The sequence below is a fragment of the Taudactylus pleione genome, unplaced genomic scaffold, assembly GCF_031769625.1.
Source record: "Taudactylus pleione unplaced genomic scaffold, aTauple2 ptg000804l, whole genome shotgun sequence".
In the NCBI taxonomy this organism is placed as follows: Eukaryota; Metazoa; Chordata; class Amphibia; order Anura; family Myobatrachidae; genus Taudactylus; species Taudactylus pleione.
In genome coordinates, this window is record NW_028285206.1 from 317,790 (window position 1) to 330,381 (window position 12,592).

General features: G+C 41.7%; 1 protein-coding gene across 1 annotated transcript in view; it reads left to right on the forward strand.

Annotated features, from left to right (window-relative positions):
* The window catches only part of LOC148474868 (uncharacterized), a 49,501-nt gene that overhangs the window by 8,710 nt on the left and 28,199 nt on the right, over window positions 1-12,592 (forward strand). Inside the window, exon 3 of the mRNA XM_088458074.1 lies at window positions 7,963-9,072. Coding sequence (XP_088314200.1) covers window positions 7,963-9,072 — 1,110 coding nt within the window. The remainder of the gene's footprint in view (window positions 1-7,962; window positions 9,073-12,592) is intronic.

Below are 12,592 nucleotides of genomic sequence, written 5' to 3' on the forward strand. Positions count from 1 at the left end.
TGTTCACACCGGTACTTAGGTGGCCACCTGGACTTAAGCCTCCAGCAGTAGAGGCTTACACAACTGACGAAATACCGCAGGACTGCTGTCAAGAGACAAGGTTATACTCTGAAGTGGCCGTCCTACCACTGCAGGAACTAGCTGGAGTGAAGCTGCAGGCAGAATGCATCTTGTACTGGAAAAATGATAAAAGTACACTGGCAGCAGCAATTGGCGATGGTCTCAGGTTCGTCTGAGGACTGTGTTATGACTGGGTCGCCAGGCATAAAGCAGCTTAACACTGGGTGGATAGACGCTAGCTATGAGCAGGAGAGACTGGGACTGTGGTACAGCAGGGTCTCAGGCTATGGCACGACTAGCTATGAATTCCGGTGTGGCTCAGACAGATGGTCACAGGTGCGGCTTAAAGCTCAGGCAGTTTGCAGTGAGATGGATACCACTGTTAGCTTGAAGCGGCTGATCACAGACTGTCGTGACTTAGACTGTGGTGCGGAAATGCCGCGGGCTGAGGACAGGTAGGCCACGGCTGCAGAAGTCGCTGCTCCGACTGGTACCGGCAGCGAGAACGTAAGCAGGTAGAATTACAGCAGGTTAACTTCTGATCAGGAAGGCAGGTTCAGGAAACTGGAAGCAACAGTTACCTAGTACTGCAGACAAGGTGAGACCAGCTAAAACACAAGCTTCTGAGCACAAGGAAACACACATACTCCAGAAGTCAGGCAATTGATCATCGGCAGGAAGTGCAGGGCTGGCTGTCAATTAACAGAAGTAGGGACCAATGAGAGCAAGCCCTGCAGAAAGCCTCCTTGATGAGTGATTGGATTGCAGCTATGAGCTACACACACACAGCCACAGTTCCAGCTGTCTAGCAACAGCCAGGACTGGAATCTAAGGCACAATGCAGTGTCGCAATCGCCTAATACGGCCTGGACCTGCGACCAAAATGATCCGCAGCTGTGTATCATAACAGTTACTCTTGTTTTTACAGGAAGGACTTGATGCGGGGTTGACTTGGATCTGTGAATGTTCAGATGTCAGCTTTGTCAGATTTATTAAAGGGCATTAATCCCAGAGGTTCAAACATTACCATATGGGATTCTTCATGTACAATTTCCTTAATTTCCTCCGGTGGTCTTGCACCACTTGAATTTGGTTCTTCAAGCATCACAAGAGTCGCCCTTTGAGCCACTGAATTTGTAGACATAAGATAAGTAACCTGGAAAGTGGTTGTCTTCTGGTCAGCTGTTCAACGTGTAGAGCTTCAGAATTTGGAGCTCTTTCATGTTGTTGGTGTCCTCTCCTATTTCAGGACAAATGCCCATTTGCTTCAGTAGCAGAAAGGGCTGGATGCTCTCTCACTTCCTGTGGTGTCTATCTAGCATTTCATATGAGGAACAGAATATAGCACTGCACAGCAGACTCCAGTCATGATGAAACGGGATGTGTGCTTATGATATTATTTGTCGGTGCAAGCCTGGGCCACGCTCTAACAACCTAGTGTATAAGGGTATGAAGGTAACAGTCTGCTACGTAAGTGGCATTACCCAGAATCCATGTTCCTGTTGGAATAACATCTCATAAAAGTAGAGACAACCCAAACTAAAAAGTATTGTCAGTGATTTATTAAATGTAATTATTTATATTTAGGGATCTATGCACTAAGCTTAGGACAGAGATAGCGTATCAGCCAATCAGCTGATAACTTTACAGGCTGTGTTTGAAAAATGACAGGAAGTGATTGGTTCTTTATCTCCTTCCACTTTATTTCTCTAGACTTTGGGCCTCATTCAGGTTGGAGCACAATGCTGCGTTCGCACGCAACCGACCGCTGTGAGAATATGCTAATTAATGCATTCGCACTTCCGTCGCAGCACAAGATGCAGACGCCCAGCACTACATAATGCCGCCCGCTCACCCTCTTCTCACATCCGTACTAATGTGCAAGTATGCAAATTTATCGGTAACATCGTGCTGCACGCACACTTCTGGCTGACATGACCCTGCCGCAGAAGTTACTAAACTCCCTGCACGCAGTGAGTACTCAGGCTGCGTATGGGATCACTGTGAATAATTTATGCACGCCCCTGCAAAGGACGCACTGACGCCTGCGTTTGCACGACCACCCCCCCATCACCACCCACAAATGGCACTTTCTGTTAATTACTGAGTGATGGGTCTGCGTACTGCATAACCGATCCCAGCGCCTGGTTCGCATACGCGCTCTGGGATCGTATATACATGCGGAGATTACAAACATCAGCTGCGTGCGATCCAACCTGAATCAGACCCTGAGTACATAGACCCGTAAAGGTTTAATTACCGTTGATCTTTACATTAAAAATGCTGTAAAACATAAAACATTTAGGCCCGTATTCAATTTGAGGCGAAAGTCCAGACTTTTCAACTTGCTGGACTTTTCGCCTCCTTCGTCTGTTTTCCAGGCGGAAAACAATCGCGCGCGCCCCCGTATTCAACTTCAAAGGACGCGAAAATGGGAACCGGCGAAACTTGCAGAGGCGGAAAAAAAAGGGAATTTTCAGGAAATCACCCTAGGAACCCCCTAAAGATGTCCAGACATAGGGGTTCACTATGGGTACCCCCCGTTTTTGCATGCAGAAGGGAAGTCGGGTTTTTAAGTAGTGGCGGCAGGTGCATAAATGCGGCTTTGAAGAAGGTGATGCAGAAGAGAATTTAGCAATTTTTTTGGGGAAAAAGAACTATGCCCATCACATTTGGGGTACATGAAAATGGGTGCAGGCATATTTTTAAGTCCCTAAAATGATTTTTAAAAATTCTTCAAAAATGCACCTGACACTACTCCCGCAATGAAGAAAACACCTTCCGCATATAAGGGAACACCTCTGGAATCAATTTCGCTATTTTAGAACTGTGGCCCTGATTCAGAGCCAGATGCTCTGACAGAGTGCTCGCTCTGAATCAGGGCCGTCCTTTTTTTTTTTTTTTGAACGGCCTCCTGGCCGCTCGCATAGCTGTGGGTGACCACCCACAGCTATAGCGAGCGGCCAAAATGATGGTCGTGATGGTCAAGACCATCGCGACCATCGGGCTTGCGACGAGACCCTTGCGGTAAGGTCTCGTTGCCACAAGCCCTGAAGTGCTTTTGACTCTATCAGAGCCAAAAGCACTCCCACTGACATCACTTGTGATGTCAGTGGGGCCGGCCCCAGACGGTAGGCGTTCCCATGGGAACGCCTCCGTCTGGGCAGCCACACCCCTGGCAGCCCACCAAAGGGGGCGTGCTGTCACTCACCATCGACAGCACGCCCCTTTTGGTGCGAGACCCATAACGACGGCTTGGTCGTCGTTATTCGGGTCTCGCGCACGACGGAGCCGCCTCCGTCGTGCGCATGCGCACTTAGCCAACATCGACCCGCTTGCGAGCGATCAGCGCTCGCGAGCGGGTCTGAATTAGGCCCTGTGTTCCCTATTATTTATTTATTTATTTTACCCCAAAATTGAATATATATATGAATATATATATATAGTTTATCAGCTGGTAAATTACTTCTTGTGGATCCAGCAATTTTCTTGTCCTCTAAAAAATTCTTTGGGGTCAATCCTATTAGGTGCGAATTGCGAGATGCAAATTGCTAGTTGCAATTTTTACTTCGAATTCACATTACAAATTCATTTTGCAATTCAATTAGCAACAGCACTGAATTCACAACTTTCCACTTGTACCTCTTGTGAGAGATGGAAAGGAAAATCTTTGTTTTAAGGTTAAAATGTCGGGACACTGTGCTGAACCCCTTGAACACCCCCCCCCCCCCCCCCCCACACACACACACACACACACACTAATGACCAATTAGGCAATTGGAAGTTCCTAATTATCTTATTTAGTCCAATAATTACGTCATTTTTTTTAGGTAAAAAAAAAAAAAAAAGTCCTCAAATTACCCCAAAATCAACTTTTTCGTTAGTTTAGGCACCCCAAATTTAATTACAATAAGTTTTTAGTTGAAAAATAATTTTTTAGAATTTTTCCATTTTTCAAGGTACCCTCAAAGTACCCCAAAATCACCCTTTTTCCTATTTTTTTTGCATTTTTCGTTTCATTTGTTTGAGATTAATCGAAAAAATTTTGTTTTTTTATAATTTTCTTCCATTTAAAATAAAAAAGCACAAATCAGCCATTTGACACCATTTCAATACCTACAGTAACTTCCTAATAGCCACAAACAGCCGTCAATTCTACTAACAAAATTATCCATTTTGGGGGGGTCCAGTATGGTCTCCCCACATTTTCATGCATTTCTCGCAAATCTCATTTGACAGTCAATTCGCACCCCTCCGCTGCGAATAGGCATTTTTAATTGGATTGGAGAATTCTCGGGAGCGTGCTTCGTGGCGAAGTGTGCGAATTTAAACAAACAAACTCGCTACTTGCAATTCGCACCTAATTGGATCGAGCCCTTTATCTCCTTAGTAGATAAGAACCTTTCTCATTATCTCTTTTGGACTTAGCCATATGATATCGTGATAAGATGACATGAGACACAGGACATGACGGACGGCCTTGTTATCCAGCAGTTTAGTGCTTCAGACTCCCAATATACAGGCTGTTGGGAGGTTTCCTGGGCGATTCCTGTTTTTCTATACATTGGGGCACGTTTGATTAACAAGAGTTGGACCTTTCTCCAGGTATCTTTCCTAGATGAAGACACTTTTGCAAAGTCCAAATTATAAAAGGAAATAAAAGTACATCATACACAACGAGACTAAAACGAAAAAATCACAAATTTATTGTTTTTTTTTTTATTGTTTTTTTTTAATAACCAGAATTATATCCCTCAGACACCACACATCGGAGTGCTGTTATTTTACCCTTTACCACAGCTGTGATGTACTAAATGGTCATCAACTACTCACAGCCAGGAACTAGTTCTATGTTGAGATGCACAATAACTACCCACCAAGTGGCTGGAGCCAAAAATGAGACCAGTGGTTGTATCCATGAACATGTATCCCCTCCAGCAGCTACAAGTGTTACTCCACTGCCTTACGTGACAAGGGTTCCTCCCATCTCAATTATAATCATAATTAGTATCTCCCTCAGTCCTGGCACCTACAGAGGAGGGGGATTATCCTCTTTAAAATGTTTTGGCCCCGGCATAATTATTGATTGGTGATTATCCGATATCACCCTGCACTGCATAAACACTAATAGAGCCAAGGATGGGGGAAGCACTAAAATGACCATTCTCCTTCCTGACACCCACACTCTCAGGGGCACACCCGTTTATTGCCATAAACAAACACAGGGTGCACTCAAAATGTGGAACGTTCTGCAACTTTCAAAATGGTACTGTATGCCTTATTCCTACACAGTTTCATTCAACCAAGTAAAAAGAAAGATTGTGTTAAAGCAAATCCTGAGAGTAGGATTAATGCTTAAGCAAAAGCCACAAAGTATTTATTGGTAAAAAAAAAACATGTTGGCCACTGTGGCTAGTTTTTCTAGATCATGTGAGGCGATATGTACAAGTTAATTCTGAACAGTCAAAGACTCCTAAAAAAAAATTTAGGATTTGTCCAGTCCGAGCATGAGAAAAGCCTCGGCAGTGAACTAGTGAATTGATGTAATGCCGGAATATATGGCTAGTATCCTATAGTTGACGCGCTTTCTATGCAAAATTCGGTTCATCGCTGACCTTGGTTTACTACTAACTTGTGTATTGTGCACTGTAGTTTGCATGGGATTAATGAAATGTTTTAGAAGCAGTTGAATATTTTTTATTATCTAATGTTGAATCTTTTGTATAATAATGTAGCTATATATATATATATATATATATATTATATAGGCATGTCCGGCAATGTTAAAATAATATAATCAGTAATTACCAACCAACTTGCCTTCTTGTTTTTCTTAAAATTGCTTAAATACTTTTGAGACTATCCCCTCTTTTAATAAGAGGTGTAGGCGCTAATCATTTCCATTTACAATAGTCACCTATATTTTGACACCTTTAACACACTGATAGAACAATATTATGGTGTGATGACTTCCTAGCTCTATGGCTATTGAAGGCTAGGATTATCCATATTGAATTCTGTAAAACCAGGTGGCCACTACAAAGACGGATATTCCAAGGTCTTGGTAATAATAGCACCGATGGTGCTATTAGCTTTAGGTTTTAGCTACTGGTCTGCAAACATTGTGTCAACTGTACTGGAGCAGGCAGCCATTATACACTTGGATTGGTTTGAACTTTTTCCTATTAGACAAACAATGATCTAAGACAATCTTTCAGCCTTCCAGAATTCCAATGTTCTTCCAGATCTGTACTTATTCCCATGCAGATTTCCTCATTCCAGTGCAGATCAGTTAAATATCATCTCCTGATATCGCACTACTACTATGTTTTCTCACTACTGTGTGTTACCAGCCCAGAGATCTGACCAGTCTCCTCCCCACACTCTCTGGTGTATCTCTTACATCAGGAGCCATCAGCCCCTATTATACTCCTGCTCTCCCCCTCACATCATGTCACTGTGTGTTACCAGCCCAGAGATCTGACCAGTCTCCTCCCACACTTTCTGGTGTATCTCATACATCAGGAGCCATCAGCCCCTATAATGCTCCTGTTCCCCCTGTTAATTGTTCCTGGAAGAAATAATAAGTAGCCTGCTAAAAAAAAAACATGGGATGAGGTCTGACCTCCGCTATCTATAAGCATGTGTACAATTTTTAAAAAGTAATCGATGGTGAAGAACACGGCCAGATCCACTTAGCTGATCGCATAATGGGCAACGTTTTCCACCCCTGCAGACATATCTTGAACCAGCAAGCCACACATGCAACCGTATAAATGAGCCACATTTCTGCATTTTTTTTAATTATTCCATTACATAGTAAGATTACAGAACTAATGAAATGAATCATATCACATTATAAAGTATAACAAAACATCATGTAATCATTTCAAAGTTCATACATAACTCAAGCCTACTGCTAGCAATATATATTACATAGGACCCAACATAACGTGTTCTATTATTACAGTGGAGCGATGCTGTTATTCAATAGCGTAAGAAAGCTGCAAAAAGTTCCACACAAGCAATTGCTTCCAGTATTATTTGCTTACATACATTTCTACCAACTCAGATATCTGACCAGTCTCCTCCCCACACTCACTGGTGTATCTCATACATCAGGCGGCATCAGTCCTTATTATACTCCTCTCCTCACATCATGTCACTATGTGTTACCAGTCCAGAGATCTGACCAGTCTCCCCCTCACACTCTCTGGTGTATCTCATACATCAGGATCCATCAGCCCCTATAATACTCCTGCTCTCCTCACATCATGTCACTATGTGTTACGAGCCCAGAGATCTGACCAGTCTCCTCCCCACACTCTCTGGTGTATCTCATACATCAGGAGCCATCAGCCCCTATTATACTCCTGCTCTCCCCCTCACATCATGTCACTGTGTGTTACCAGCCCAGAGATCTGACCAGTCTCCTCCCCACACTCTCTGGTGTATCTCATACATCAGGAGCCATCAGCCCCTATTATACTCCTGCTCTCCCCCTCACATCATGTCACAGTGTGTTACCAGCACAGAGATCTGACCAGTCTCCTCCCCTTGGAGCTGGGATGGGAATTAGTATAAATGCATCTGGAATGTGTCTGCTCAGGAGTTATTACTCAGTGATGTCTGCATTTATGGGGGAGTTGTCCACTGTGATGGCCAGTGAGACTTGCTGGGTCTGTTCAATTTGATTGGCAATGTGGTTGTTTTATTTAGTCAGCTAATAATTAACTGTATCTGCTCAACAACAGAAACCTATTTGCTGTTTGCACATTTATAACTAATAAAGTGTTTATATTAGGCAAATTGAAAGTACACAGTGAAACCTATTTAACTCATAGCATGAACATGTGCTTCTCACTGTACAGTAATGTTTATTATATATTTTATTTCCAACAGATCAGTGTCAAAGCAGGAATGGCTCTGAGGGACATCTCGTTTTGTCTCCTGATTTGAAAATAGAAGATGACAACACTATACCAGATTCCCAGGGCGAAAACACCAAAAATGTACACTCAGACCTTCATACTGCAGAAATATTGTCTAGTCGCTCTAACTTTGAGACATGTTCTCCTGATAATTCAGGTGCCAAAAACTATTCCTGTTCAGAGTGTGGGAAATGTTTTGCACATAAATCACGTTATCTTACACACCAGAGAAGTCACACAGGTGAGAAACCATTTCCATGTTCTGAGTGTGGGAAATCTTTTACACAGAAATCAATTCTTGTTACACATCAGAGAAGTCACACAGGTGAGAAACCATTTCCATGTTCTGAGTGTGGGAAATATTTTACACGGAAATCAGTTCTAGTTACACATCAGAGAAGTCACACAGGTGAGAAGCCATTTCCATGTTCTGAGTGTGGGAAATGTTTTACACAGAAATCAGATCTTGTTAAACATCAGAGAAGTCATACAGGTGAGAAACCATTTCCATGTTCTGAGTGTGGGAAATCTTTTATACGGAAATCGGCTCTTGTTACACACCAGAGAAGTCACACAGATGAGAAACCATTTCCATGTTCTGAGTGTGGGAAATATTTTACACGAAAATCAGCTCTTGTTACACATCTGAGAAGTCACACTGGTGAGAAACCATTTCCATGTTCTGAGTGTGGGAAATGTTTTACACAGAAATCAGATCTTGTTAAACATCAGAGAAGTCACACAGGTGAGAAACCATTTCCATGCCCTGAGTGTGGGAAATCTTTTATACGGAAATCGGCTCTTGTTAGACATCAGAGAAGTCACACAGGTGAGAAACCATTTCCATGTTCTGAGTGTGGGAAATGTTTTACACAGAAATCAGATCTTGTTAAACATCAGAGAAGTCACACAGATGAGAAACCATCTCCATGCTCTGAGTGTGGGAAATCTTTTATACGGAAATCAGCTCTTGTTACACATCAGAGAAGTCACACAGGTGAGAAACCATTTCCATGCTGTGAGTGTGGGAAATGTTTTACACGGAAATCAGCCCTTGTAACACATCAGAGAAGTCACACAGGTGAGAAACCATTTCCATGTTCTGAGTGTGAGAAATGTTTTACACAGAAATCAGCTCTTGTTACACATCAGAGACGTCACACAGGTGAGAAACCATTTCCATGCTCTGAGTGTGGGAAATGTTTTACACGGAAATCACATCTTGTTATACAGCAGAGACGTCACACAGGTGAGAATTTACTTTCATGTTCAGAGTGTGGGAAATCTTTTATAGACAAACAACATCTTGTTATGCGTCAGAAATAACACACAGGTGAGAAACCATTTCCATGTTCTGAGTGCGGGAAATGTTTTACATGTAAATCAGTTCTTGTTACAAATAAGAGACTTCACACAGGAGAAAAATAATTTTCCTGCTCTGAGCGTGGGAAATATTTTACACGTAAGTAAAGCCTTGCTAAACATCAGACAAATTGCATAGGTGAGAAGCCATTTCCATGAGCTGGAGTATGAAACCGTTGCAGTAATCCCAAATATTGTAACTATTGATATTCATGTAAATGATAATAGTTCTATATATTTAAGGAGTATAGGCCTAAAGTTATATTGACATCAGTGATTGTTTGTGGGCAGTTCAAAGCTTTAATCACACAATGGGGCAGTTTAAATTGTGAATTAAAATATCTGACCTGACAGTTAATGCACAGAAGACGCCAAAACGTGTTCCAGCGCATTCTGCGGCTAGTTTAATCTGCCCCAGTTTATTAACATGTTATAATGTAATTAGCGCTCATAGATTTAGTTGAAATGTATGTAAGCAAATAATACTGGAAGCAATTGCTTGTGTGTAACTTTTTGCAGCTTTCTTACTCTATTGAATAACAGCATCGCTCCACTGTAATAATAGAACACGTTATGTTGGGTCCTATGTAATATATATTGCTAGCAGTAGGCTTGAGTTATGTATGAACTTTGAAATGATTACATGATGTTTGTCATACTTTATAATGTGATATGATTCATGTCATTAGTTCTGTAATCTTACTATGTAATGGAATAATTTAAAAAGATGTGGAAATGTGGTTCATAAACATTTACACGTGTGGCTTGCTGGTTCAAGATATGTCTGCAAGGGTGCAAAACTTTGCCCATTATGGGATCAGCTAAGTGGATCCGGCCGTGTTCTTCACCATTGATTACTTTTTCAAAAATTGTACACATGCTTATACATAGCGGAGGTCAGATCTCATCCCATGTTTTTTTTAAGCAGGCTACATATTATATCTTCCAGGAACAATTACATTGAAAACTTTCTATAGAGACATAAATACTCATGAATTAAACAAACATACTCTTGTGACATAGTGGATTGAGAGCGGGCATTCTATGGTCCTGATTTTGCATGTTCCTATGTTGGGAGTTATGTAGGCCAATATATAGGTGTATTTATGTGTAAGCTAATGTTCTTTGGGACTGTATTCGTTTTTCAGCTGATAAATTACTTTTCGTTGATCCAGCAATTTTCTTGTCCTATAACAGATTCTTTATCTCTTTAGTAGATAATAAGAACATTTCTCATCTCTTTTGGACTTACATATTGGGCATATGCTATGATGAGAAGATAACACAGGACATGACATGACGGTCGGCCGTGTTATCAGACAGTTCAGTGCTTCAGACTCCCAATATTCAGGCAGTTGGGAGGTTTCCTGGGGCGAGTCCCCTTTTTCTATACATTGGGGCACGTTTGATTAACAAGAGTTGAACCTTTGTCCAGAGGTCCAGCCAAGATGGAGACACCTGTACAAAGTCCAAATTATAAAAAGAAATAAAGTAAATCATACTCAACCAAACTAAATAAAAAAAATCATAAATTTATTGAGTGTTTTTTTTTTTTTTTTTTAAATAAGCAGAAATATATCCCTCAGACACCACACATCGGAATGGTGTACAGTTATTTTACCTTTTACCACAGCTGTGATGTACTAAATAATCATGGACTACTCACAGCCAGGAACTAGTTCTATATGCTTCAACCAGAGAGAGATGCACAATAACTATCCACCACGTGGCTGGAGCCAAAAATGAGACCAGTGGTTGTATCCATGAACATGTATCCCCTCCAGCAGCCACAAGTGTTACACCACTGCCTTACGTGTGAAGGGTTCCTCCCATCTCTTAGATTGTGACCTCAAATATCACCATAATTATCAGTATCTTGCATTTTATTTCATCTTACATTATTTGCTTGTATCTGTTTTAGAAGCAGTTGAATATTTTTTATTATCTAATTTTGAATCTTTTGTATAATAATGTAGCTATATATATATATATATATATATATATATATATATAGGCATGACCGGCAATGTTAAAGTAATAAAATCAGTAATTACCAACCAACTTGCCTTCTTGTCTTTCTTAAAATTGCTTATATACTTTTGAGAATAATATCCCCTCTTTTCATAAGAGGTGTAGGCGCTAATCATTTCCGTTCACAATAATCACCTATATTTTGACACCTATAACACACTGATAGAACAATATTATGGTGTGATGACTTCCTAGCTCTATGGCTATTGAAGGCTAGAATCATCCATATTAAAAGTCTGTAAAACCAGGTGGCCACTACAGAGACTGATATTCCACAGCCTTGGTAATAATATCACAGATGGTGCTATTAGCTTTAGGTTTTATCTCCTGGTCTGCAAACTTTGTACCAGCTGTACTGGAGCAGGCAGCCATTATCCACTTGGACTGGTTTGACGTTTTTCCTATTAGATACACAATGATGTAAGACAATCTTTCAGCCTTCCAGAATTCCTGTGTTCTTCCAGACCTGTACTTACTCCCATGTGGATTTGGTCATCTGTATAATCAAACTTTCATTCCAGTGCAGAGCAGTTAAATATCATCTCCTGATATCTCACTACTACTTTTTCCTCACTACTGTGTGTTACCAGCTAAGAGATCTGACCAGTCTCCCCACAGTCTCTGGTGTATCTCATACATCAGGAGCCATCAGCCCCTATTATACTCCTGCTCTCCTCCTCACATTATGTCACTGTGTGTTACCAGCCCAGAAATCTGACCAGTCTCCTCCCCACACTCTCTGGTGTATCTCATACATCAGGAGCCATCAGCCCCTATTATACTCCTGCTCTCCTCCTCACATCATGTCACTGTGTTACTAGCCCAGAGATCTGACTAGTCTCTTCCTCATGCTCTGGTGTATCTCATACATCAGGAGCCATTAGCCCCTATTATACTCCTGCTCTCCCCCTCACATCATGTCACTGTGTGTTACCAGCCCATAGGTCTGACCAGTCTCCTCCCACACTCTCTGGTGTATCTCATACATCAGGAGCCATCAGCCCCTATTATACTCCTGCTCTCCCCTAACATCATGTCACTGTGTCTTACCAGCCCAGAGATATGACCGTTCTCCTCCCCACACTTTCATACATCAGAAGCCATCAGCCCCTATTATGCCCCTGCTCTCCCCCTCACATCATGTCACTGTGTGTTACCAGCCCAGAAATCTGACCAGTCTCCTCCCCACACTCTGGTGAATCTCATAC